This window comes from Desmodus rotundus, chromosome X, assembly GCF_022682495.2.
Source record: "Desmodus rotundus isolate HL8 chromosome X, HLdesRot8A.1, whole genome shotgun sequence".
Taxonomy (NCBI): domain Eukaryota; kingdom Metazoa; phylum Chordata; class Mammalia; order Chiroptera; family Phyllostomidae; genus Desmodus; species Desmodus rotundus.
In genome coordinates, this window is record NC_071400.1 from 30050877 (window position 1) to 30077596 (window position 26720).

The 26720-nt window shown below is 40.7% G+C and overlaps 2 protein-coding genes and 1 pseudogene across 3 annotated transcripts; 2 read left to right on the forward strand and 1 right to left on the reverse strand.

The window, feature by feature from the left end:
- Nucleotides 1-264: 264 nt before the first annotated feature.
- NDUFA1 (NADH:ubiquinone oxidoreductase subunit A1) lies at nt 265-5285 on the reverse strand. The gene is made up of 3 exons (XM_024566721.3): nt 5079-5285; nt 2340-2429; nt 265-398 (listed from the first exon to the last, which is right to left on the reverse strand). Exons 1-3 carry the CDS (start codon nt 5178-5180, stop codon nt 378-380), a joined length of 213 nt encoding a protein of 70 aa, XP_024422489.1. The 5' UTR covers nt 5181-5285; the 3' UTR covers nt 265-377.
- Nucleotides 2458-4234, forward strand: LOC112310424 (transcription factor JunD-like; annotated as a pseudogene).
- Nucleotides 5286-5324: 39 nt separating the features above from the next.
- RNF113A (ring finger protein 113A) lies at nt 5325-26720 on the forward strand. 2 transcript variants are annotated; one of them, XM_024566720.3, is made up of 3 exons: nt 5325-6479; nt 6601-6669; nt 26427-26720. In XM_024566720.3, exons 1-2 carry the CDS (start codon nt 5483-5485, stop codon nt 6657-6659), a joined length of 1056 nt encoding a protein of 351 aa, XP_024422488.1. In that variant the 5' UTR covers nt 5325-5482; the 3' UTR covers nt 6660-6669; nt 26427-26720. The 2 variants fall into 2 exon arrangements, with proteins under 2 accessions (XP_024422488.1, XP_024422487.1); XM_024566719.4 differs by having other exon boundaries at nt 5326-6479; nt 26438-26720.

Genomic DNA, 26720 nt, shown 5'->3' on the forward strand with positions numbered 1-26720 from the left:
AAAAGCATCCTAACTGGAATTTTAAACACTATTGGATTCACCCAGAAAAGGAACTAGAAAGAAAAAAACCCAATGTTTTAAAACACCTTTTACAATAGCAGCAACTACCATCAGGTGCTGGAAAGTGATGGGTGCTCGGTATACATTATGTCTGTAACTTTACAAGGCTCAACCTACCTTCTAGTTTTTTTAAAGTGATAAAGCTTCCCTGGGTAGAATGCTTGATCTTGTGTAGTAGTTGTATTTAAAAAAGTAAAGAAAACCTTTGATTTTACTTTTTAATGTTTATTACGCACTACATAATACACTGCATAACCTTCTAGCAGGAGTAGATGAGCGTAACTGAGTTATTTTTCATCAGTCAGGAAAATGCTTCCTTAATCAATGTTCTCCAAACCCTGAAAAACAGTTTAAAAAGGAAATGTAAGAATTCTGTTCCCATCAAAAAAGTACATGTTACTCTTATTTCTAGTGTCACCAAATGGCATTCCCTGGGATTAAAGAAAGTACTTTCACATCCCACATTTCTAACTGCAACAATGAATTGAACTGAATTTTATAATTACTAAAGTAAGAAAATAACTTAAGTGACTTCTAGTTTTCATTTTCTGACAGCAGCAAACATGCCACTTTATATGAAAAAAAACCTCCCCCTCCCCCCAACCAGAATTAAAGTCAAGCAACTTTTTATTATCTGGATCCTTCTAAAAAGCACCCTCAGAGAGTCAGAGAACAGTAAGGTAAAACAGTTTTTTATAAAACACCACCCAACACAAGGGAAATACTATTAACCTCATGCTGCTTTTTTTTTTTTTTACAGATGAAAAAGAAAGGCTTGGAGAGGGTAAAAGTTGCTTAAGTCAGAGACGAAGTAGCAGAGCCAGAATTCAAGTTCAGGGCCCCCCAACTCCAGAACTCTTGCCCTGTGTAAGCATCACACTATTTTTTCAGAAGACCCAGTCTATCTTACTCAGTTCACAAGCAAGTACTTCAGAAATTACCAAGTAAAAGATTAATCAGTGATGACATTTCTTCCAGGTGTTAAAACAACACAGTCCAGGTATTTTGTTTACTACTGCCAAGAAAAATCACCTTGAGAGAAATTAAAATTGCCGTCTGAGGAGCCACTCTGTAGAAATCCTAATTTGTTTGTTTGGCCAGGGGCCTAGGAGTCTGCATTTTATATCATATGCCAAATTAGGATGGTTATTCTTGGACCATATTTTGAGAAATACTGTTCTAGATGAGTAGACAGTCATCATCATGTTCTTTAGACTAGATTCGCAAATGGCACTTGAGACAGATCACCTAAGTGGAGTCCTCATAGTGTTATTCAACCAGTGACCCTCTGTTCTCTCATCTATAAAATGGAGTTAACATTTACTTAGGTTCACTGTGAGAAATAAACGAGCAAAGAGAAAATAGAAAAAGGTAACTAAAAATTTTTTTAAAGAGTAATAAAGATGAACTCCTACAAGATATTAGAACACACTATTAGGTTGAACTATATGAAGATGCTACTACTTGGCGATTTTTGACCTACAAAAGCAATTTCATATGATTTAATCAAATATAAAATTACAGTGACTCTTTACATATGTATGATACTGGTGCAGGAATTGGCAAACCAATGGACTATACAAGTGCACATTTGTGAAACAGGCCCATATGTATATGGAAATTTAGTTTCCTAGAGTGATATTTCAAATAAAAAATGGACTGGTCTATAAATGGATAATTGTGACAACTGCCTATCTCTTGGAAAAAAAGGAATGTTAAATCCTGACTCCACATCATACCACAAAATGACCTGTAGATGGATCAACACACAAAATGTAAAAAATGAAAAAGAAACTGTAACAGTATTTGGAGGAATTGGAAAAATATATTTTCATAATCTTGAATAGGAAGCTCATTTGTAAGCAACACATGAAACCCAAAATCCAGAATGATAAAATACAAAATGATCATAAAAATTAAAAACTACTATCATAAAGTGATAAAGACAATCAGTAGACTGGGGAAAATATTTGAACACATAAAAGAGACAAGATTAATATCCATAATACATAAAGAAACCCTGTAACTACAGAGAGCAGAGCAAGACAGATAAACAATGTCTTGCTTATAAGCAATATCTGGTTGCTTACAAGATATTGTATATAGGTAAACAATCAATAGAACAAGAAATACAAATGATCATTAAATGTGTGAAAGGCTCTTCAACCTTACTAATAGACAACAAAATGCAAATTCAGTTAGCACTGTAAGACCTTTGGCAAAATATTACCAGAACCCACCTCCACCCGGACAGATGGCTAGCATCACAGTCACCTTACCTTTGACACATAGTAGCGATTAACTCCAGAGACACGCCTATCTCTTTCCATCAAATGCCACTGATATGGAAAATAGGCAACTCTTTTTTCCTACAATTAAAAAAATCATTATTGCAGTTTTAAGGTGAGTGGCCCAATAGAATAAAGTTAGAACTTTAATAAGTGACATTCTAGAATAATGGAATCATCACTGAAATAAAAAACCAAATTAACAATATAAGACCAGAATCCTAAATAAAATAGGAGCACTCAACTTTAGAATTACGATGGTAACTTACACTTCTTTTTTAAATTTATTTATTTTAAACAGAGGGGAAGGGAATGAGAAAGAGAAGGAGAGAAACGTCAATTGTGTGGCTGCCTCTCAAGTGCTCCCCACTGGAGAACTGACCTGGCCTGCAACCCAGGCATGTGCCCTGCCTGGGAATCCAACTGGCAACCTTTTGGTTCACAGGACGGCACTCAATCCACTGAGCCACAGCAGCCAGCCAGGGCAGTAACTTACACTTCTTAATTTAACCTGCATCATTTTATTTATTTCCTCCCTGCCCCCATGTCCTTTTAAAGACATGACTACTTGTTTCCTTTTGGGACCTAATGGAACGAAAACAGTGGTAGATCACACGTGAAGGACAATCACAAAACCAAAAAGCAAATACACTTACACTCTCTAGTCTAGAGATGATGTAAAGGACTAGGAAGAGGGGGAAAACACAATGCTGAAAAACATAATCTTGAGGTACATTCTTAAAGGCTCGCAAGAGAAAATGGAGGGGGAGCGGCTGCCAGGGGAGGGCTGAGCACAGTAGCCACAGCCACTCCCCTCTCCCCCTCCCGCTGGTGTGGAGGGGGAGGCAGAGGATGGAAACACCCTTCTACAACTATGAGCCGCTAAGCGGCCTGGGTGGCGGCAGCTTTGAGTCCCCAGGTCGCCTGTTCCGGGGCACCCCCGATGGCAGCGGCCAGCAGCATGATGAAGAAAGACACGCTGACGCTGAACCTGAGCCAGCCGACAGGAGCGACGCTCAAAGCTGCGGCTGTGCAGTCCCCGGCTCCCAGGTGCAGGTACGGCACGCCTGGCTTGGTGCCACCCGACGGCCCTCTCACGTCACTGGACCTACCTCTACTTAAGCTCACTTCACCCGAACTCGAGCACCTCGTCATCCAGTATAACGGGCTGGTCACCACCACCCGACAAGCACGCAATTCCTTTGCCCCAATGTGACGGCCTGCGAGGAACAGTTCACCAAGGGCTTTTTGTCAAGGCCCCGGAGAACTTGCACAAGGAGAGCCAGCTGGGTTCGGGCGCAGTCTTCACTGCAGCAGTGGCTCAGGGACCCTCGAGCACGGCCGTGGGCACCAAGCCTCCCGGTGAGCTGGTTCCTGCAGTGGCCACACCCGAGGCGCTGGGCACCCACTGCGAACCTGCTAAGTGAGGTGGCACAGCTCAAGAAAAAGGTCCTTGGCCACGTCAACAGCGGCTGTCAGCCGCTACCCCAGTACCAGCTGACTGCGTACTAAGCCCATGCGTGGGCCGCATGCCGGGCCCCCTCCTCCAGACGCAGGTTCGCGTGGGGGGACGTGGGTGTCCCGGACTCGGAGATGGTGTGGCCCCAGGGACGCCCCCGGGTGATGCCCGGACTCAGAGAGGGCGCCTTGGACTCCACAAGCTGGACCCCCTGGTCTGAGGGGTGTACTGCCTCCCCTTCGTACACACCACAACTGAAGAGGGTTCCGAGGGGGCGCAGCCTGAAGCCCTGTGTTGCCATTTACTTTTTTTTTTTTTTTCATTTGGAAGAGAGAACAATGTTTGATTCTGCCCTATTTATGTTTCTACTTGGGAACAAACGTTGGTTGCGTGCATGTGTGTTTTTTTAATAAATGGGAAGAAGAAAAATACCGGTAACTCTCCCCTTTCCTTGTTCTCTGTGCCACCCCAGTCCTTTCGAGACCCTCCCTCCCACTCCTACTTTTTTTCTGTTTTGTTTTGCTACGAGTCTACGTCCCTGTTTGTAATACTTGGTTCGCCCGGTTTTCTGTTTTCAGTAAAGTTTCCTTATGCCAAAAAAAAAAAAAAAGAAAAGAAAAGAAAGAAAGAAAGAAAGAAAATGGGAGGTAAAAATAGGTAAAAACGTAATTAAGGGCCCTGGCTGGGTTATCCAGTTGGTTGAAGACTCGTCCCCTGCACCAAAAGGCTGCGAGTTCGCTCCCCCGGTCGGGGCGCGAACGGAAAGCAAGCGATAAATGTTTCTCTCTCCCTTTTCTCTTTCTGTGAAATCAATTTTTAAAATATTCTAATCAAGCGTGAGGAAGAAGTAAAGAATGAGAAGCTAGCAAGATGTGAATACGAGGAGTTAAAATCAAAACTGAGCAACAAAGGAGATTGAACTCAGAAGAAGCGGGGGCAAGACGGACGCCTCCCTCCTCTGCCTAGGAGCTTGGACCTAACCTCTTCTCCTCTACATTTTCAGGGCCCGAATCTCCACTCCGCTCCCTAGCCCGTTCTTCTCCACACAGCAACCAGCCGTTTCTAGCAAGGGCAAACGCTGTTTCTGTCGGGCTTCATTACGCAAACCTCCGCTTTCAGACAGCACGAAAAACAGTGGGGCGGGGGGCGGGCCCACCTCCGTATTCCCCTTCTCCGCGGAACCGTACGAAAGCTAGCGGCCTACCTAGCCCACCGCCCGTTACGTAACGTCAGTCCGCGGAGTCGGCCGCCGGGCCCACGAGCCGCCTTACCTTGTTCCCGTTACAGTATCTGTGGATGTGCGCAGTAGCAATTCCGGGGATGAGTAAGCAAACGCCCATGACGGCCATCCCGGGGAGAATCTCGAACCACATCGCGGCAAGGTTACCAAGGACAGAAAAACACCTTCCAGGTCCCTGAACAGTGAGTGGCTTGACCCCTTCCCACAACGCCCCACGGCCACCGCGCTCGGGCGTGGTCACGTGCACCACCGGAGGAAACGACGGTGGCCGGCAGGGCTCTACGGTGACGTACAGTCTGGTCTTAGTGCTCCGCAGTTCTCTTTCTGCAGCGCATTGTGCTCCCACTTCCAGCGGAGAGCCGGGTGTGCAGTAACGTGAAGCAGCCCCCACACCACTCAGAACGCCGTGGCCGTTTCGGGGGTCAGGACTTGAAAATGGCAGAGCAACTTTCTCCAGGAAAGGCAACAGACCAGGTATGCACCTTCCTGTTCAAAAAGCCTGGGCGAAAGGGGCCTGCAGGCCGCAGAAAGCGCCCGATCTGCGACCAAGAGCCCGGAGACAGCAGCAACAGCAGCAGTGACGAAGGCAGCACTGTGGTTCGCCGGGAAAAGAAGCGGGCCACCCACAATCCCATGATACAGAAGACCCGTGGCAGTGGTAAACAGAAGGTGCTTTACTGCAACTTGAGTAGCGAGGAGGAGGAGGAGGAGGAGGGGAACGGGAGCAAGCCTGAGGCTCTCCGTGTGTTCTACAAGTCCACCCGCTCGGCGAAACCCGTGGGGCCAGAGGATATGGGGGCGACTGCTGTCTACGAGCTAGACACAGAAAAGGAGCGTGACGCACAAGCCATCTTTGAACGCAGCCAGAAAATCCAGGAGGAGCTGAGGGGCAAGGAAGATGACAAGATTTATCGGGGAATCAATAACTATCAGAAATACATGAAGCCCAAGGATACCTCTATGGGCAATGCTTCCTCCGGAATGGTGCGGAAGGGCCCCATCCGAGCTCCTGAACACCTACGTGCCACCGTGCGCTGGGATTACCAGCCCGACATTTGTAAGGACTACAAGGAGACAGGCTTTTGCGGCTTCGGAGACAGCTGCAAATTCCTCCATGACCGATCAGATTACAAACATGGGTGGCAGATCGAACGTGAGCTTGACGAGGGTCGCTATGGTGTCAATGAGGACGAAAACTATGAAGTGGGAAGCGATGATGAGGAAGTACCATTCAAGTGTTTCATCTGTCGCCAGACGTTCCAAAACCCAGTTGTCACCAAGTGCAGGCATTATTTCTGCGAGAGCTGTGCACTGCAGCATTTCCGCACCACCCCGCGCTGCTACGTCTGTGACCAGCAGACCAATGGCGTGTTCAATCCAGCGAAAGAATTGATTGCTAAACTGGATAAGCATCAGCCTGCAGAAGAGTATGGTAGTTATGATTTTCCAGAAGACCCCGATGAGGGTCCAGTTCCCATTACTTAGTTTTCCCATTATTCTCCAATATCAAAATAAATATTTTGGAAATTTTACTTTGTGTCCTTCCTTTCTAGGGAAAGTGACAGAGGAAAAGGCAGGTGGTGAAGTAGGTTCCTGGATAGATGGCTTGTGAAAGCATCAAGGTAGGTATAATCTGTATTTTTATCTAGTATAAATGCTGCTTGTGTGTAACTTCTCAGAACTCTTTGTAATAAATTACAAGGATGGGAGAAGTTTGGGAAAAGAGCTAGAATTTGCTTGCAATTTCTGACCAAAGGTGTGATGAAAGGAAGAACTGAACCTATTTATTATATCACATTTCTGTATCACTTAATAGTTTATTTTATGCATTATCTTTATTGGGAACCTGGGCTATACACCCCAGCCAAGATGTGTTTGTTCGGGACAGGTGGCTAGCACCACAGAATGCATGTATGGAAAATGGCCCTTGCTCTCTTTGAAGCACCTACAGTAACCTCCCTCCTTCCATGGATGATTGAAATGGTCTATGCTGTGCTGTCCAATATGATACTGGCTTTATGTGCTGTTAATTGCTTGAAATGTGGCTGGTAGCCACCATATTGGACATTGCAGCCCTAGACTGAACTTCTGAACATGCAGAGGGCAAAAGCCTAATGCAGTCATACCTCGGTACTTGTCTGCTTCAGAACTCATCAAACCCTGTACTCCTCACATTTTGATGAGAAAAAAAAAAATGTTTTAGCACTGGGCGCTTGCTTGGAACTCAGCACATTTGCTAGAACTTGTATGAATCACGCCACCGCCCTGCAAGAGAAAATGCTTCAGCATTTGGTATTCATTGGTTTCAGTACTCATGAGTTCCCGAACAAATTAACAACAAGTAATACTGTATTTATAATGTGTTGTCTGAAACTGTGTTCTCACAGACCCTGTAACATAGTTAGTAATAGACTACTATGTATCTGTTCCCAACTAATTTGTGAACTCCTGTGACTGGCCCAGTGCTTGCCGTAGAATAAGCCCTTAATAAACCAGAAAGGTTTAAAAAGGGAGTGTGGGGTCAAAGCCTTAAATTCAAGCTGAGGAGCTTGAGTATATTCCATAGGTAATGGGGAGATAGCAGAGTTTGGGGAAGGGAACACAATTGGACTTTTTAAAAATGTTGTGGTTGCAGGCTATCAGATAGATTGCAGGGAGATGGATGACAAGAGGTAGGGAGGCCAGTTAGGCCAAATGATTAGTAAATTTTTATTGATATGGCTAGAATTTGGACTGATCCCAGGAAAGAGATGCAAGAATAAATTGCAGGTTAGCATTGTTGTTTCTTTTTTTTTTTATTCCCATCATGAGTCCATTTAAAGATATTTGAGGAGCTATTCTGTGTCAGGCACTGTGCTTGCCATAGGGGATATTAGCAAACAAAACAGACACAGCTCTGTACTCGTGGAGCTAGACATCGAACAGTCACAGGCGTGATGAGTACGAGGGGAAAAAGTGCACTGGGTTGACCTGGATAATCCCAATCCCAGTTTTGGCGGAGTTGAGAATCACAAACTCACTTGATACATTGGAAAACACTTTTTTTGTTTATGCTTGTTTACTTGGATTTCCATAAAGGATTTAGGTCCCGGCTGGGAGGCCCGGTTGATTATAGAGTATCATCCGCATATGCCAAGGTTGCAGGTTCAATACCTGGTCAGGGCATATACAGGAATCGACCAATGAATGCATCAATAAGAGGAACAACAAATTGATGTTTCTCTCTCTCACTCCCTTCCCTCTCCCTGTCCCTCCCTCCTTTCTTATCTCTCTAAAATAAAAAAAAAATTTTAATTCGATTCATCATGTCAGCCTCTACAAAAATATGCTGGAATTTTTATTGGCATTGTATTGAAATTATAAATTTGGAAAAAACATATTTCTTATACCCATGTAACTGCTACTGTTAGTAAAATCACAATATTAACAGTGGTACACACTATTAACTAAATTACAGGCCTTATTCAAATTTCTTCAATTGCTCTATTAATGTCCTCTTTCTGGACCTCAATGCTACCCAGGGTCACACATTGCAGTTGTAATGTCTCCTTAGTCTCTCTTATTCTGGAAGAACTCTCAGTCTTTGTCATTCATGTCCCTGACACATCGGAAGTGTGCTGACCAGTTTTTTGTAGCTACCTCCAAGTTTTGCTTTGTCTGATGTTTCCTTATGATTAAATTCAGATTATTCATTTTTTAAAGGAAAACCATAGGAGAGATGCTGTACTCTTAGTGTATTAATATGAAACATTCCATAACACAATGTCAAAAGTATAGTGAGGATCATGAGATACTTAAGAGGCCTACTGGGAAAGGGCTTAAGAAAGCATCACAGAGGAAAGAGCATTTAAGGGATGAGACAAAGAGACAGAGCCCAACAAGAAACAGGAACATATACTGCCGTGGATAGCAAAGGAAGAGTGTTCTTAAGAAGTCTCATGGAGCTCTGGCTGGTGTGGCTCATGGATTGAATGATGGCCTGAGAAACAAAGGGTCACCAGTTTGATTCCCAATCAGGGCACATGCCTGGGTTTCGGGCCAGGCTCCCAGTAGGGGGTGTGTGAGAGGCAACCACACACTGATTTTCTTTCTCCCTCTCTTCCCCTTTAAAAAAAATTCTCATGGAAAGAACTATGGTAATGAGTAGCAAATTAATCATTAAAATGGTTCAATTTTTTTAAATATTCCTGAGAATTTATACCAAAAAGTTATTCAGAAGCAAAATAAAGCTTTATGGAAAAAGATATGCAGTGAGTAGAAAAATGTCTAAAGTAATAGGCATCAAATGGGAACATTGCTCATTTTTTTATTATTATTGATGTGCAGTTACAGTTGTCTCACCTTTTTCCCCGATTGTTCTCCCCTGCCCCGCCCCCCAGACCCCCTACAGTCAATCCCCACCCGGTTGTCCATGCCTATGAGTCCTCTATTCATGTTCCTTGATTTGCCCCTTCCCCTTCTTTCCCCGTTATACCCCTCCCCTCTGATCACTGTCAGTTTGTTCTTTATTTCCAGGTCTCTGGTTCTATTTTGCTTATTTGTTTGTTTTGTTGATTAGGTTCCACTTATAGGTGAGATCATATGGTATTTGTCTTAGCATAATGCTCTCCAGTTCCATCCATGCTGTTGCAAAGGGTATAAGCTCCTTTGTTTCTGCTGCATAGTAGTCCGTTGTGTAAATGAACCACAGCTTTTTGATCCACTCATTTACTGATAGGCACTTAGGTTGCTTCCAGCACTTGGCTATTGTAAATTGTGCTGCTATGAACATTGGGGTGCACAGGTTCTTTTAGATTGGTGTTTCAGGGTTCTTAGGGTATAATCCCAGCAGCGGAATTGCTGGGTCAAAGGGCAGTTCCATTTTTAGTTTTCTGAGGAAATTCCATACTGTTTTCCACAGTGGCCTCACCAGTCTGCATTCCCACCAAGAGTGCACTAGGGCTCCCTTTTCTCTACACCCTCTCCAGCACTTGTTGTTTGTTGATTTGGTTATGATGGCCATGTTGACTGGTGTGAGGTGGTATCTCATTGTGGTTTTAATTTGCATCTCTCTGATGGCTAGTGATGCTGAGATCCTTTCATATGTCTCTGGGCCCTCTGTATGTCCTCCTGGGAGGAGTGTCTGGAACATTGCTTATTTTTGATGGTGTGAGTCTAGGGAATTGGTTACTTTTCTCTTTGGACTTTTCTCTCTTGAATTTCTTTGAGATTTTTATACTGTGTTTAAATAGTAAACTTATATTTCCGGGAGGAAAAGAAAAAGATAACATTGAATTGTTTTTATATATTGTGTAAGCTGAGAGAAAGGGTCCAGGAGAAAACAAGATGAAAGGGAAAGAATGCTGCTGATATATCAATAATGTATCAAGAAGTTAGTCTTACAGAGCTGAGAGAAGAGGAGAAAGATAACATTTGTCTACTACTCCACATGTGTTTTAATGCCTGTCTGTGAATCTTAAGAGAATGTACAAACTGTATGCAAATGAGCATTGTTCTTAAGATCCATAGCATTCAGCATACTCTTAAAGGGATAACAACGCCACAAAAGTGCATAAATCAATGGTGTACTCAAGGTGTTTTTCATGTTTACAAGTTTATGATTATATTTTTTAAAAATCAAAACAGTCATCTACAGGATTACAATTTTGGACCAGTCCAGAGGCTAACAATTCAGGACTGATTCTTCTCAAGAATGTACTTTATTTATCATAAGAACTCTTAGCTTTTCTTTCTTGTTTGAAGTCAGACCTTTTTTTTTTATCACTTTTAATCAAATGGTGCAACTTCTTCATAGGATGAAATGAAATAATCATTCTTAAATTGTTTTTTAACTTATTTTGGAAACACAAACATGCCTACAGAGATAATATTGCAGCTGGACTCTGAAGGAGCAAACCTTTCCTGAGGTCAGTGGAGTCTCCCCTTGGAAATGACCCTAGTAGGAGAGAAAATATCCCAGGCAGAGAATTAAGTATTGGGTTGGCCAAAAAGTTCATTTAGTTTTTTTCCATACGATGGCTCTAGTAGCACTTAGTTGTCATTAACTTCATTCAAAACAATTTTGTTAGACTGTATTCTGACAGCTGTCATATCAGCGTACATTTGAAAAAGAAATGTATGCCCCAGCTGGTGTGGCTCAGTGGATTGAGTGCCAGCCTGCAAACCAAAGGGTCACTGGTTCTATCCCTAGTCAGGGCACATGCCTGGGTTGCAGACCAGGTACCCAGTTGGGGATGTGCAAGAGGCAACTGCACTTTGATGTTTCTCTCCCCCTTTCTCCCTCCTTTCCCCTGTCTCTAAAAATAAGTAAATAAAATAATATATGTTAAAAAGTTTACCAAAATTGGTGAATTTGTGTGCAGCCATTTTAATACTGAAGGTGAAAGAAAGTACAAACATTTTCAACGTATTTTGCTTTATTATTTCAAGAAAGGTAAAAATGCAACTGAAACGCACAAAAAGATTTGTGTAGTATAATGAGGAAGTGCTGTGACTGATCGAATGTGTCAGAAGTGGTTTGCAAAGTTTCTTGGTACTGTTGACATTTTGGCCAAATTATTCTTTGCTGTGGGGCTGTGTTATGCATTGGAAGGTGTTTAGCAGCACCCCTGGCCTCAACCCACTGGAAGCCAATAGCTGGAGATAGCCGACATACACAAAATATCCAAATCAGTACAGTTATTGGTGAAAATGAAAAATGTGTCTTTTGTTTTATGGAAAAAACTAAACAGACTTTTTGGCCAACCCAATATATACCCAAGAACCTGAAGTGAGAGACTGGTTTCAGCTCAGAACTCAGAGCAGTCCAAGATGACTGAAGGATAAAGACAAGGCGGCCAGGGAGTCAGGGCCAAAGAACAGACACCTTGCAACTCATGTTAAGGACTTTGGACTTTATCTGAAGGGCAAAAGGATGCCTTCAAAGGGTTTTAAGAAAGAACGTGAAATGACCAGATTAGAATTTTACAAAGACAGTTCTGCAATATGGGGAATTGATTAAAGAAGCAGACATGAGACAGGGAGATTGGTTAGGCTGGCTACTAGTCCAGGTGACATGATGGTAGACAAGACTGGAGACTGTGGATATCCATTTAATAGATAATTTTGAGCGCCCACTATGTGGTCAGGTACTGACTGATTTAAGCACTGGAGATTGAGCCATAACAAAAGCACTCAAGTCGCCCCTCTCAGAATTTACATGAGAGACAGTAACAGATTTACACATACAAATACATAATATCAGACTGATGTAAGTACTATGAAGAGTAACAAAGCAATGTATAGGGATAAGAGTGCAATAGTGTGGGGAATACTACTTTGTACAGGGTGGGGAGGGAGGGCCTCTTCTGATAAGGCAACATTCGATCAGAGACCTAAACAAAGCAGGTATGTGGCAGAAGAGCCTTCCAGAAAACACCCATGTGCAAAGGCTCTGAGGCAGGAAAGTACCAGGCATGTCCTGGGAAGTGTGAGGAAGAAGTAGAATTGGAGTGCACTCAAGGGACAGGACAGAATTCTAAGATTAGGTAACAAATAATGGAGATAGGGCGCAGACTGTTAACAGCCTTATCCTCAGTGTGATGGAGAGCTGCTGGGAGGTTTTGAGCAGAGGAATGATGTGATCTGATACTGGCTTCAAAAAGTATCTTTCTGGAAGTTGGGGGGGATAAACGAAATGTTCTATATCTTAATTGAGGTGTCTGTTATACAGGTGTCTACATTTGTCCAAACTCATAGGAATATACTCTAATTTGTGTTTTATGGTATGTGATCATATCTCCTTAAGAAATATCTTCAAGTCAGAGGAGGAGGAAAAAAAGAAACTCTGGTTGCTGGGGAGAAAATAAACCAGGCGGGAGGGTGAAAAGATGAAGGGGACAGATTACTGAGAAGGCCCCTGCCTTTTTCCAGGTGAGAGATGGCAGTGGCTCAAACCAGATGGTGGTGAAAAGGGGTGAAGGTAAAACTAACAAGGAAGGTTTCCCGGTGAGTGAGAGAAGGGGTGTAAGATAAAGAGAAAAGTCAGGGTGACTTTAAGATTTTTGACCTGAGCAACCAGGCGGAAGGTGGTACCACTTACTAAGGTAGAAAGATGCACATACGGCAAAGTGCATAAAGCACAGTTTTGCAGAATAACAAGTAATTACATAGGCACACCTGCATAACCCCCACCCTGGTCAAGAAATATAAAACAGACCCAGATAAGAAAAAGCTAAAAGAGTTCACCACCACACCAGTATCACAAGAAATGTTCAAGGGACTTCTTAAAGGAGAAGGAAAAGAGGATAAAAATATGAAAAATAAAAAGGTAATAACTATATACCTATCAATCATTTCTTTAAATGTAAATGGATTAAATGCTATAATCAAAATACAGGGTGGCTGAATGAAGAAGAAAATAAGGCCCATACCTATGCTGCCTAGAAAACCACTTCAGATGAAAAGACACACACAGACTGAAAATAAAGGGATGGAAGAAGATATTTCAGGCAAATGGAAATTTTTTTAAAAGCTGGAGTAGCAATATTTATATCAGACAAAATAGACTTTAAGGCAAAGTCTATGAAAAGAGACACAGATATGGAAGCAACCTAAGTATCCATGATAGATGATACAATGGAATGTTACTCAGCTGTGACAGAGAATGAAGTCTTACCATTTGCAACAAGATGGATGAACCTAAAGGATATTATGCTAAATGAAATAATTCAGAGAAAGACAAATACCATATGATTTCACTTATATGTGGAATCTAAACAATAAACAAACAAAACAGAAACAAACTCATAGATACAGAGAACATTTCGATGGTTGCCAGCTGGGAGGCAGGTTTAGGGGGCTGGGTGAAAAAGGTGAAGGGATTAAGAGGTACAAATCAGAAGTTACAAAACAGTCACGGAGATACAAAGTACAGCATAGGGAATATAGTCAGTAATATATATGTCACTGGTAATTTATATAGTAATAACTATAAATGGTGTTGGGAGGCAGTAGAATTATTGGAGGGATCACTTCGTAAGTTCTGCATATGTAACTGTCTAACCACTATGCTGTATACCTAAAACTAGTATTAACTGTCAACTATAATTTAAATATAAATTTTTTAAAGACAAAAAACATAGTATTGTAGTAAGGAGCAAAACAAAAGATGTATAAAACCCAGGTCCTGTTTTGCTTGTTAGCTTAATATAAAAAATTAAGACACAAACAGGACCCATTATATGTTAACCTGCTAAAATTCCTCTTTCCCAATTGGAATAAAAGTTTATGAATTTTGATTTAAAGTTTCAATACAAATTAGGTATGACTATTGGGAAGGGAGCAGAAGGAATTAGTTATGAATTTGCTTAGAGATACAAAGTTATGTTTAAACTTGATAAGGCAACCTTAAGAGTCTTTCTTGGGTACTACTTACAGATTACTTTTCTCTGATTACAGTCACGCAATATGATTCTGTCTGGGGTTGCAAGTACAGTTGGAATGCTATAATCTCTAAGGAACAAATAGTGTTTAAGAAAAACAAGGAACGTACTAATTCTGGCCAGAAGTTCTCTTTATGGCATTCACGATAAATGCGAACAATTTGGGCAGTTCCTATGTCATTATGCATTTCCTCACATCACTGCAACATGTCACTACACCTTGGTCGCTGAAACACTGGTCTTGGTACAAAACAAGTGAAACAAGGCCTCCTTCAGTTCCTGCCTTGCTTCATTATTGGAATTCACCTTCCTGCTTAGCTCACCCACGATCACAGATACTGAATGCTAAATGTTGGTCTCACTGAAGGACAGGACATTTGACGATTAAACATCAGCAAAATGTAATTCAGCTATCCTTAGTCACTGACTGGTGACCACATTCCTAGTTTTACATTTTTAAAGAATACTATTTCCTTCCTAGGAGTTCTGTTTGTGTGCCAGATACGACAGGGACTGAAGCGCAACAAAGGCAAAATGCAAAAGTCAAGTGTCAGGACAAGTTAGAAACATCCACGTATACAAATTTAAAGAAATATTACTTAATTGAGCTTAAAGAAACTTAATTCTGCCTTAGTATCAAATTCAAAATGTGATCAGAAAGTGCATATCCTAACAAATATAAGGGGAAGTGTTTACAAAGCATCTTATAACTATGGAATAAATAATATTTGATTGTACCATTAAAAATACAAAACTGACAACACTCAAGAAGCCCCCCCCCCTGCCGCCCTGCACATAGGTAACCACTTGCTGACTTTTATGGTAATCAGTGCCTTGCTTGTTTTTTTGTTGACCCAGCCTTCCTCCTCAGTGATGTATCACTCCTTCCCTCTCACCAGAGCAAGGATAATGTCTGCTTAATAGCTTGCCTTTCTCATCTCCCATTTACCCTCTTTTGTAACAGGTTCATTGACATAATTCACATATATAAATATCATATCTCATTCACCATTTTAAAGTATACACTTGAGTGGCTTTTAGTATATTCACAAGATTATGCAAGCATCACCATCTAATTAAGAACACATTAAACACCTCTGAAAGATACCCATCCCCATCAGGAGTCACTCTCCATCATTCCCCTTTGCACAGGCAACCACTATTCTCTTTTCTGTCCGTATATTTGCTTCTTTGGGTAAATATCAATGAAATGATATAATATGTGGTCTTACGTGACTACCTGCTTTCACTTAGCATGTTTTCAAGTTTCATCCATGTAGCATGTATCAGTACATTCCTTAATATGGCTAAGTAATATTCCATTGTATGGATATAGTACATTTTGTTTATCCATTCATCATTTGATGGACAGGTCAGTTGTTTCCACATTTTGGCTATTATGAATAATGATGCTATGAATATTCATTACACATTTTTGAACCAATGACTCCTCACTCTGTGGGATGATGCTCAACCCACTGAGTCACAGTGGTCAGAACCAATTCCTTATGAGTATTTGAATCAGCTTATCAATTTCTACAAATAAATGAACTGGGACTTTTTTTTTCAGCTCGGGTTCTAATAGAGATTGCATTGTATCTGTAGATCAATTTAGGTAGCAGTGCCATCTTAACACTATTAATTAATGTTTAGATTAACTTTCCAATTGATAAACACATGATGCTTTTCCATTTATTTTAATCTTTTTTGTCTATGAATATTTTTATTATTTTATTGATTATGCTATTATATTTCTCTCAATTATTCCCCCTTTACCCCCTCCACCCAGCACTCTCCACTCCCTCAGGCAGTCCCCCCACCATTGTTCATGTCCGTGGGTCATGTATAGAAAAGTCCTTTGGCTACTCCATTTCCTATACTGTACTTACATCCCCATTGCTATTCTGTAACTACCTATGGTACTTCCTAATCCCTTCACCCCTTCACCCATTCCCCCATACCACCCTCCCATCTGGCAACCATCAAAATGCTCTCCGTATCCACGATTCTGTCTCTGTTCTTCTTGTTTGCTTAGTTTGTTTTTTAGATTCAATTGTTGATAGGTATGTGTTTATTGCCATTTTATTGTTCATAGTTTTGATCTTCTTTTTCTTAAATAAGTCCCTTGAACATTTCATATAATACTGATTTGATGATGAACTCTTTTAGTTTTACCTTGTCCGGGAAGCTCTTTATCTGCCCTTCGATTCTAAATGACACCTTTGCTGGGTAGAGCCATCTTGGCTGCACATCCCTACTTTTCATTACTTTAGTATTTCTTGCCAATCCCTTCTAGCCTTAAAAGTTTCTTTGAGAAATCAGCTAGTAGTGTTATGGGAACTCCCATGTAGGTAACTAACTGCTTTTCTCTCACTGCTTTTAAGCTTTTCTCTTTATCTTTAACATTTGGCATGTTAATTATGATGTGTCTTGGAGTGAGCCTCTTTGTATCCATCCTGTTTGGGACTCTCTGTGTTTCATGGACTTACATGTCTATTTCCTTCACCAAATTAGGGAATTTTTCTTTCATTATTTTTTCAAATAGATTTACAATTTCTTGTTCCTTCTCTTCTCCTCCTGGCACCCCTATGATGTGAATACTGGAATACTTGGCGTTGTCCCAGAGGCTGCTTACACTGTCCTCGGTTTAGTTTTGTTTTTTGGATTCTTTTTTCTTGTTGTTCTGATTGGCTGTTTTTTGCATCCTAATATTCCAAATCATTGATTTGATTCTCAGCTTCATCCACTCTACTGTTGTATCCCTGTAAATTGTTTTCTATTTCAATTAGTGTATCCTTCTTTTCTGACTGGATCTTTTTTTATATTGTTGAGGTCCTCACTAAGTTCCTTGAGCATCCTTATGACCAGTGATTTGAACTCTGCATCTGATAGATTGCTTATCTCCATTTCGTTTAGTTCTTTTTCTGGAGTTTCCATCTGTTCTTTCATTTGGGCCATGCCTCTTTGTCTCCTCATTTTGACAGCCTCCCTGTGTTTGGTTCTATGTATTAGGGGAGCTGTTACGTCTCCCTGTCTTGGTAGCATGGCCTAATGTAGTAGGTGTCCTGTGGTCCAGTGGCACAGCCTCCCCTATCACCCAAGCTGGGTACTCAAAATGTGCCATTCATCTGGGCTGAGTACACCCTCCTGTTGTAGTTGAGCCTTGATGGCTGTTGGCAGGTCAATGGGAGGAGTTTACCCAGGCCAGTCAGCCTCAAGGACTGGCTGTAACCACTGACCACCAACCTCCACCCTCCATGGAGGATCAGCTGCGCAGGGGCAGGGTGGTGGTGCTCTGACATGGTCTGTAGCTGTCCACTGGGTGTGCAGGCTCTGGGGTTTCCCTGGTGGTTCAGGCCAAGGTCTGCCCCCACTTGTGTTCTGCCCAGACCACCTTGCCTGAGCTGTAAAGCAGTCTGAGATGGCTGCTACTTGTGCTGGGCTTGGAGATTCCCAGGCAAAACCAAGCTGTGAATCTAGGCTGGTTGCTGCTAGTGCTGGGCCTGGCGCTACTTAGCAAGAGGTATGGGAGCTGGGGACTTCCAGAGGACAGCTGTTGCTTATATGATAGGATTTAGGAAGTTGAGAAGCATGAGCCAAGACCAGCTATTCATATGGAAATCTCAAGATTAACAGTATGGATGGGCCCATAGTTGGGTGGGATGTCCAAGGTGGGACAAACAGTGTTCGCCAGCCTGATGGACTCTCAGATATGGCACTATGTGGCTCTGTGGGTAGAGGGCTCAGAAAAGGGACAATGGCCTCTGCCTGCCTTTCTGTCTTAGATAAAGCTGTCCCCCATCTCCTGCCTTGATGCCAGATACTTTAGTTCCTGCCTGTATGCCACTGGTTCCTTTTAAGCTACTTGTTACCCTGGTAACAAGCTGGAGCTCAGAGGGAGTGAGTCTGATTTAAGTCCATGTGTGGGTTCTTGAAGGGGGACTGCTTAGAACTCCAGAAGTTTCTTCCACCAACTGAGTCCCCACTGGTTTTTGCAGCCAGGAGTTATGGGGACTTAACTTCCTGGCATGGAACGCTGGGGGGTACCCTGGTGTGGGGCTGGGACTCCTCACTCCCAAATTATCCCTCCCAAAAATTTTTAAGATTATTTTTTATTTATTTGTTTGTTTGTTTGGGGAGGGGGAGAAAGAGAGGGAGAGAAACATCAGTGTGCGCTTGCCTCTTGCACACCGCCTACCGGGGACTTGGCCTGCAACCTGCAACCCAGGCATGAGCCACACCAGCCAGGGCCCTCCTGAATTTTTTATCCACCAGCCCATTACACATCTGTGCCCCTCCTGCCAGCCTGGATGGATGTGGTTTTTACATTTCTGTAGTTGTTGGACTTCCATTTAACTTGACTTCTGATTGTTCTGAGAGATGTTTGTTCTATATTTTAGTCATAATTTTGATGTTAAAAGTATTTTCTAATGTTCCATTTGATTTCTTCTTTGAATCATTTTATAGTTGTTAATTTCCACATATTTCTAAATTTTCCAGTTTTTCTCATGTTATTTCTTTCTATTTCAATCTATGGTGGCTGGAGAACATACTTTCTATTTCTTCATTTCTTCTAAACCTATTGAGGCTTGTTTTATGGCCTACAGTTTGGCCTGTCCTAGAGGATGCTCCATGTACTGTTGAGTAGAATATACATTCCACTGTTGTTGGGTACAATGTTCTATGGGTGGAATGTATCTCTTAGGTCTAGTTGGTTTATAGTTTGCTCAGTTTTTCTGTTTCCTTGATCTTCTGCTTATTTGTTTTAATCACTATCGAAAGTGGAATATTGAAGTCTCAAAAAAATATTGATGAGTTGTCTATTTATCCTTTCATTTCTCCTTCATTTCTGTAAGTTTTTCCTGGAATGAATATTGGTGCCCTTTTATCAAATACATCCACACACACATAGAACCTATAACTTATGTGTAACTTTCATATCTTCCTGTTGGATTGACCCTTTTACCATTATAGAATGTCCTTCTTTATTTCTAGTAACTTTTTTTTTGTTTTAAAGTCTATTATGTCTGATATCAGTATACCCACTTCAGCTTTCTTGTCATTGCTATTTGCATAATAAATCTTTTCCTATCCTTTGACTTTCAATCTGTTTATATCTTTGAATCTGGTGTTTCCTATGGATAGTATATCAGCATATAGTTGGATCTTGTTTTTTAATCCAGTTTGACAATCTCTATTGATTGAGTTGTTTAACCCATTCACATGTAATGTTACTATTGATGGAGTTGGATATACATCTGCCATATATATATATATATATATACACATATATATATATCACTTCATTTATGTTCCTCAATTCCACATTTGCTGCTTTCTTTTCCATTAAGTGAATATTTTTCTAATTTAGCATTTTAACTTATTTAATTTTTTTCACATTTTTATAGTTATTTTCCTAATGGCAGCTCCAGGGTTTACCATATATATCTTAATATGTCAGTATCAGCTTCAGATTTATACTAATTTAATTCCATTGAGATATGAAACATTATCCCTATATACCATATTTTGCCACGTATAATATGCACTCACATTTTTGGCCCAAACTTTTGTTTTAATTTTTTAATTCAATGTTTTATTTATTTATATTTAGAAACAAAACCGATTATCATATTCCAGGGTATTAGTTTGCATATGGATATTGTTATTGCTTTCTAGAGTTGCACTCTTAACGCATAAGCATAAATAAAAGAATTAAAAACATTTATATAGATACGGAATTAGTACTACCCATGTATAATGCACATCCTTATTTTTCCCTCAAAAATTTGGGCAAAAAAGTGCACATTATATATGGCAAAATACAGTACCTGTATTCCCTTTTGCCCCCTTTTGTGAAATCATTTTTACACTTATTACATGTAATAATGTTACAAACTTAACAATACATTGTTATATTACTTAATATAATTTAATGACTTTTGAAAGAGCTTAGAAAGGATAACAAGTATACACTTAATACCATCTGTTATACTAACCTTCTTTAACATTTCTGATACTCCTTATTTGTTCTGGTACATTTGAACTACCATCTGGAATCATTTCCTTAGCCCAACGTATTTTTGCTCCACCCACCCCCTTTGTGACTTTATTGGCATATAATACATTTCTATATGTTACTTTCCCAACAATGCATTATATTCATATTATTTTATAGTTATTATTTAAATCAGTTAAGAGGAGAAGAAATATGCATTTATACTTTCTTTAATAATTATTATGCCTTTACCTGTACTTTCTTTTGGGTGGGGGATAGATATTAGTTAATGTCTGGGGTCACTTGATTTTGTCCTAAAGAACTTCCTTACTATTTTAATGAATTCTCAGTTTTATTTACCAGGTACTGTCTTTATTTTGCCTTCAGTTTTGAAAGATAGCTTTGCTCAATATAGGATTCTTGGTTGACTGTTTTCTGTAAGCACTTTGAATTTATTATGCCACTTTCTTCTGGCTGCCATTGCTTCTGATAAATAGCTTTAAATCCTATTGGGGTTCCCTCTAAGTGATGAGTCATTTATCTTTTGCTACTTTCAAGATTTTCTCCTTGAAACTGGATTTCAAGATTTTTATTATATGTCTGTTCGTAGACCTTTTTGCATTTATATTGGAGTCCATTGAACTTCCTAGATATTTTTCAGAAAATTGGGAGTTTTCAGCCATTATTTCTTCATATATATTTTTCCTTTCTCCCTCTTTTCTCCTTGTTACTTCTATTACATGGATGTTGGTTCACTTACATCACACATTTTTCCGAACATCTCTTCATTTTTCTTCATTCCTTTTCCTCTCTATTCTTTGGACCTCTCTTTGAATTCACTAATTCTGATGATTCAGATTTACCACTGAGCTCCATATAGGCTGAATTGTATTCCTCTCAAAAGTCCTACGTTGAAACCCTAACTCCCAGTACCTCAGAATGGGACTGTATTTGGATAGGGCCTTTGAAGGATGTGACTAAGTTAAAACACACTCCAATCTGAGTGTTATCCTTGTAAGAGGAAATTCGGACACACACACAAAACCCCGCCAAGGGCGCGTGTGTACTGAGGAATGACAGTGGGAGGACACAGTGAAAAGGCAGCCATCTGCGAGCCAAAGAAAGAGGCCTTAGAAGCAACAAAACCTGCAGACACCTTGATGTTGGAATTTGGAATTCTAGCCTCTGGAACTGTGAGAAAATAAGTATCTGTTGTTAAGCCACCCAGCCTGTGGCATTTCATAGTGGCAGCCCTACCACGCTAACATAAGCCCGTCCAGTGAGGTTTTTGTTTCGTTTACTGCATTTTTCAACTCCAAAATATCCATTTGCTTCTTTATATAAATTTTAATCTATTGATATTATCTGTTTGATACAACATTGTTATCATACTTTTCTTTTTTCTTTAATCATGGTTTCCTTTAACTCTCTGAATGTATTTATAATGGATACTTTGAAGTCTTTGTTAAATCCGTCATTTGGGCATTCAAAGGCAGTTTCTGTTAGCTGCTTCCCTCTCTGTGCCACCCCCTAGTATGCAGGTTATGCTTTCCTGATTATTTACATATCTCGTAATATTTTTGTTGGAAACTGGACATTTTAGGTAATACAGGGTCCAGCAGAAGTAAGGCCTGCTTGAGTGTGGCTGGTAGCTAATAATATGGGTGTGGTAATTTATAGTTTTAATTCGAACACTTCACCTAGAATGAAATATGGTATGCTTGAGTGTGATATTATTATGTTACAGGATTACATGCTTATGATTTTGTAATAGAAAGGGGGCTTTGTTTGTGCCAGGCCCTGCATATTAAACTGACTCATTGCAGGCCCCTCCACTCTGTTCAGGGCTTATTATTATTTGTGACTGTCTGGATTATTTTATTGACTTCTATCCCTGCTTCCCCGGCCTCCATCCACCAGTGTTAAGCTCCTGATGTTGGTCTTTAAGGGGTATGGCCTTTGGTGTGCCACAGTACCCCAATTCAACAGTGGTTTTGACAGATTTCTCTTTATTTCTTTTCCTGACCACACTTATTTGTCACATTCCACCAATCGCAGAGTACTTGCTCTGTTGTTTTCAAGAACATCCTCAGGCATAAATTGCTCTAAAATCTAATCCAATCAAATTGGAGCTCCTTTGAAGGAACTTCACTAGATCAGTGTTTAAAATCTGTCCTTAGCCTTGGAAGATTTCTCCCACCTGTCTCTACCCCATTCTCCCATGCACATTACTGGGCCTGCAGTTTAGCCTATATCTCTACTGAATCTGCAGTCTCCTCCAAATTACTTTTCACCACAACTTCCACTGTTTTGGAGAATATCTTTGAACTTGACCACCACCCTGTGTTGCAAATGTAATTCCTTTGAAAGAGATGAGGAGCTGTCTATTTTGTGCACTGCTTCTCCCCCCAGGAAAAATGTCCAAACCGGGTCTGTGGAGTCGGAGGTGGGGTGAATGACGCTTCTCTCTGAGTAACGCCGCCATGCTAGGACCTGAGTATTAAGGGAGATGGGGGGGAGGTCCCAGCTTGCCTCTGCCATTGTGGAACCATCTTACCAGCCAGGCAAGGGGAATCAGGGCCCCATTATTTTCTGCTGGGCCATGCTTAAGGTACAGTCCCTGTCCCACGAGAGGGGGCTAGTTGAAAGAAGGGACCCCCACCTCTCTCCTGAACTATCCTAGAACTTAGCCTCAGCCACAGGTAGCTGAAAGCAGAATGAGAAATGCTGATGCCCTTCCCCTTCTGGGAAAATAACCCCCCAACTGCAAGCTGCATTGAGAGGGAGTCCTGTATTTGCGGCTACACTCTAGAGTGGAGTTTCCATCTCACTGAATTGGGAAGGGGGAGGGAGACTACAGTCTTGGTTCAAATGCCACAAGCTCTTGCTTTTCTTGTGGAACCTTTGATTTTTTTATTTTTTATATTAAAAAAATTCTTATTTATTTTTATTGTTGTTCAAGTACAGTTGTCTCCATTTTCCCACCATCACCTTCCCCCACCCCACCCACCCCCACCTCCCACCCCCCACCCTGAATCCTACCCCCCTTTGGCTTTGTCCATGGGTCCTTTATACATGTTCCTTGAGGGCCCTTCCTCTTCTTTCCCCGGTTTTCCCCCTCCTGCCTCCCCTCTAATCACTGTTAGTTTGTTCCTTCTTTCAAGTCTCCATTCTAAAGTCTCGGTTCTATTTTACTTGCTTCCTTGTTTTGTTGATTAGGTTCCACTTATGGTGAGATCATATGGTATTTGTCTTTCACTGCCTGGCTTATTTCACTTAGCATAATGCTCTCCAGTTCCATTCATTGTGTTGCAAAGGTCAGGAGCTCCTTTCTTTCTGCTGTGTAGAATTCCATTATGTAAATGTACCATGCTGTTTTGATCCACTTGTTTACTGATGGGCACTTAGGTTGCTTCCAGCACTTGGCTATTGTAAATTGTGCTGCTATGAACATTGGGGTGCATAGGTTCTTTTGAATTGGTATTTCAGGGTTCTCAGGGTATAATCCCAGCAGCAGAATTGCTGGGTCAAAGGGCATTTCCATTTTTAGTTTTCTGAGGAAATTCCATACTGTTTTCCATAGTGGCTGCACCAGTCTGCATTCCCACCAACAGTGCACTAGGGTTCCCTTTTCTCCACAGACTCACCAGCAATTGTTGCTTTGTTTATGATGGCCATTCTGACTGGTGTGAAATGGTATCTCATTGTGGTTTTAATTTGCATCTCTCTGATGGCTAGTGATGCTGAGCATCTTTTCATATGTCTCTGGGCCCTCTGTGTGTCCTCCTTGGAGAAGTGTCTGCTCAGGTCCTTTGCCCATTTTTTAATTGAGTTTTTTGTATTCCTGGAGTGGAGTCATTTAAGTTCTTCATATATTTTGGAGAGCAAACCCTTGTCTGAAGTATCATTGGCAAATATGTTTTCCCATATGGTTGGTTCCCTTTTCATTTTGCTGATATTTTCTTTAGCCATGCAGAAGCTTTTTATTTTTGTGAAGTCCCATTTATTTATTCTTTCCTTTGTGTCCCTTGCTCTAGGGGACAGATTGGTGAAAATATTGCTGTGTGGAATATCTGAGATTTTCCTGCCTATATTCTCCTGTAGGACTTTTATGATATCATGACTTATATTTAAGTCTTTTATCCATGTTGTTTATTTTTGTATACTGTGTAAGTTGGTGGTTGAGTCTTTTTTTTTGCATGTAGCTGCCCAGATCTCCCAACACCATTTGTTGAAGAGGCTATTTTTACTGCATTTTATGCTTCTGCCCCCTTTGTCAAATATTAATTGACCATAGAGACGTGGGTTTATTTCTGGGCTCTCTGTTCTGTTCCATTGGTCTATGTGTCTGTTCTTATGCCAGTACCAGAGTATTTTGATTACAGTGGCCTTGTAATACAGTTTGATATCAGGTATTGTGATCCCTCCCGCTTTGTTCTTGTTCCTCAAAATTGCTGCAGCTATTCGGGGTCATTTTTGGTTCCATATAAATTTTTGAAATGTTTGTTCTATATACCTGAACTATGCCATCGATATTTTAATAGGGATTGCGTTGAATCTATAAATTGCTTGGGCAGTATGGACATTTTGATGCTGTTAATTCTTCCAATCCATGAACACGGTCTATGCTTCCATTTGTTTGTGTCTTCCTTAATTTCTTTCGTCAGTGTTGTGTAGTTTTCTGAGTACAGGTCTTTTACCTCTTTGGTTAGGTTTATTCCTAGGTACTTTATTTTTCTTGTTGGTATAGCAGATGGGATTTTTTTCCTGATTTCTCTTTCTGATGATGTTTCATTGTTGGTGTACCAAAATGCCTTCAATTTCTGAGTATTGACTTTGTATCCTGCTGTTTTGGCAAATTCACTTATTAGGTGGGGCAGTTTTTTGATGGAATCTATAGGGTTTCCTATGTACACTATTATGTCATCTGCAAACAATGACAGTTTTGCTGCCTCCTTTCCAATTTGGATGCCTTTTATTTCTTTTTCTCGTCTAATCTCTGTGGCTAGGACTTCCAGTACTGTGTTGAATAGAAGTGGTGAGAGAGGGCATCCTTGTCTTGTTCCTGATCTTAGTGGGAAAGCTCTAAGTTTTTGCCCATTGAGTATGATGTTGGCTGTAGGTTTCTCGTATATGGCCTTTTTTATGTTGAGGAATGTTCCCTTTATTCCCACTTTGCTGAGTGTTTTTATCATAAATGGGTGCTGTACCTTATCAAATGCTTCTTTCACATCTACTGATAGGATCATGTGATTTTTGTCTTTTCCTTTGTTTATGTGATGTATTACATTTATTGATTTGCATTAATATGTACCATCCTTGTACATATGGAAATATTGTACCATCCTTGCATCCCTGGGATGAATCCCATTTGATCATGGTGCATGATCTTTTTAATGTATTGCTGGGTGCAACAAACCTTATACAACTTTTCCTTGCCCCGTCTAATTTGTCTCTTGTTCTCTTCACCATTCAGAAATAATCAACTTATTTTAAGACAAACTTATTTTCTTATAATTTCCCTCAAAAATGTATGTCTATACCTTTTATCTTCCATTACTGAAAACATACCCTACTTTTCTTGCATTCTTAGTTGATTCATTTATTCCTAGTAGCTTCAGTTACATAAATTGGATTTTTAACCCCTAAAAACCTCAATTTCTAATGAAAGCTAAGTAACTGTGACTTGTTGAAACTGATAGAAAATCGTAACAGAATAGGTATACTAGAATTTAGCTTTTAGTTGAAATTATTAAATTAGGTCTTTTAAGGGTCTTAGTTGCACTGGAATGTAGTTATGTCCTGGGGCCTTGAGGCCTGCATATAAAGCAAGTTCCAGGAACAATATATTACAGTATACTTTGCTTAAGATAATAGAATGTAACCTGTTAAGCATGGGGTGTATAGTTCTGCTTTTGGTCTTGCTCTTAAGATAATGTCACTGACTCACAATCCCGAGATGTCTTGCAGAAATCTGTAAGCAGAAAAGACCACCTGGCCACAGTCACGAAGACCCTGGACAGGATGCCACCAAGAACTAAAATGACATTAAGAAAATTGCTGAAGCTTGCACAAGAACTGAGCAATCGACACAGCCCACAACCCTGAACCCCTTACTCATGCTTATTCGTTATTTTTTTTTTTTTGCCTTTAAATATCCCAATTGTAAGCCATTGGTGATCCATGTTTTTAAGTGATAGCTTCCAGTTCTCCTCGCATGGTGCCCTGCAATAAAGCTACCCTAATCCCTCCA

What these genes read in the sequence shown, in the direction of transcription:
- NDUFA1 (XM_024566721.3), bottom strand. Translation starts at nt 5,180, where the DNA reads ATGTGGTTCGAGATTCTCCCCGGGATGGCCGTCATGGGCGTTTGCTTA. An exon ending in GATACTGTAACGGGAACAAG is followed by an intron (nt 2,430 to 5,078) that starts GTAAGGCGGCTC and finishes TTTTAATTGTAG; the next exon opens with GAAAAAAGAGTTGCCTATTT. An exon ending in ATCGCTACTATGTGTCAAAG is followed by an intron (nt 399 to 2,339) that starts GTAAGGTGACTG and finishes ACTGTTTTTCAG; the next exon opens with GGTTTGGAGAACATTGATTA.
- RNF113A (XM_024566720.3), top strand. Translation starts at nt 5,483, where the DNA reads ATGGCAGAGCAACTTTCTCCAGGAAAGGCAACAGACCAGGTATGCACC. An exon ending in TCAGCCTGCAGAAGAGTATG is followed by an intron (nt 6,480 to 6,600) that starts GTAGTTATGATT and finishes CTTCCTTTCTAG; the next exon opens with GGAAAGTGACAGAGGAAAAG.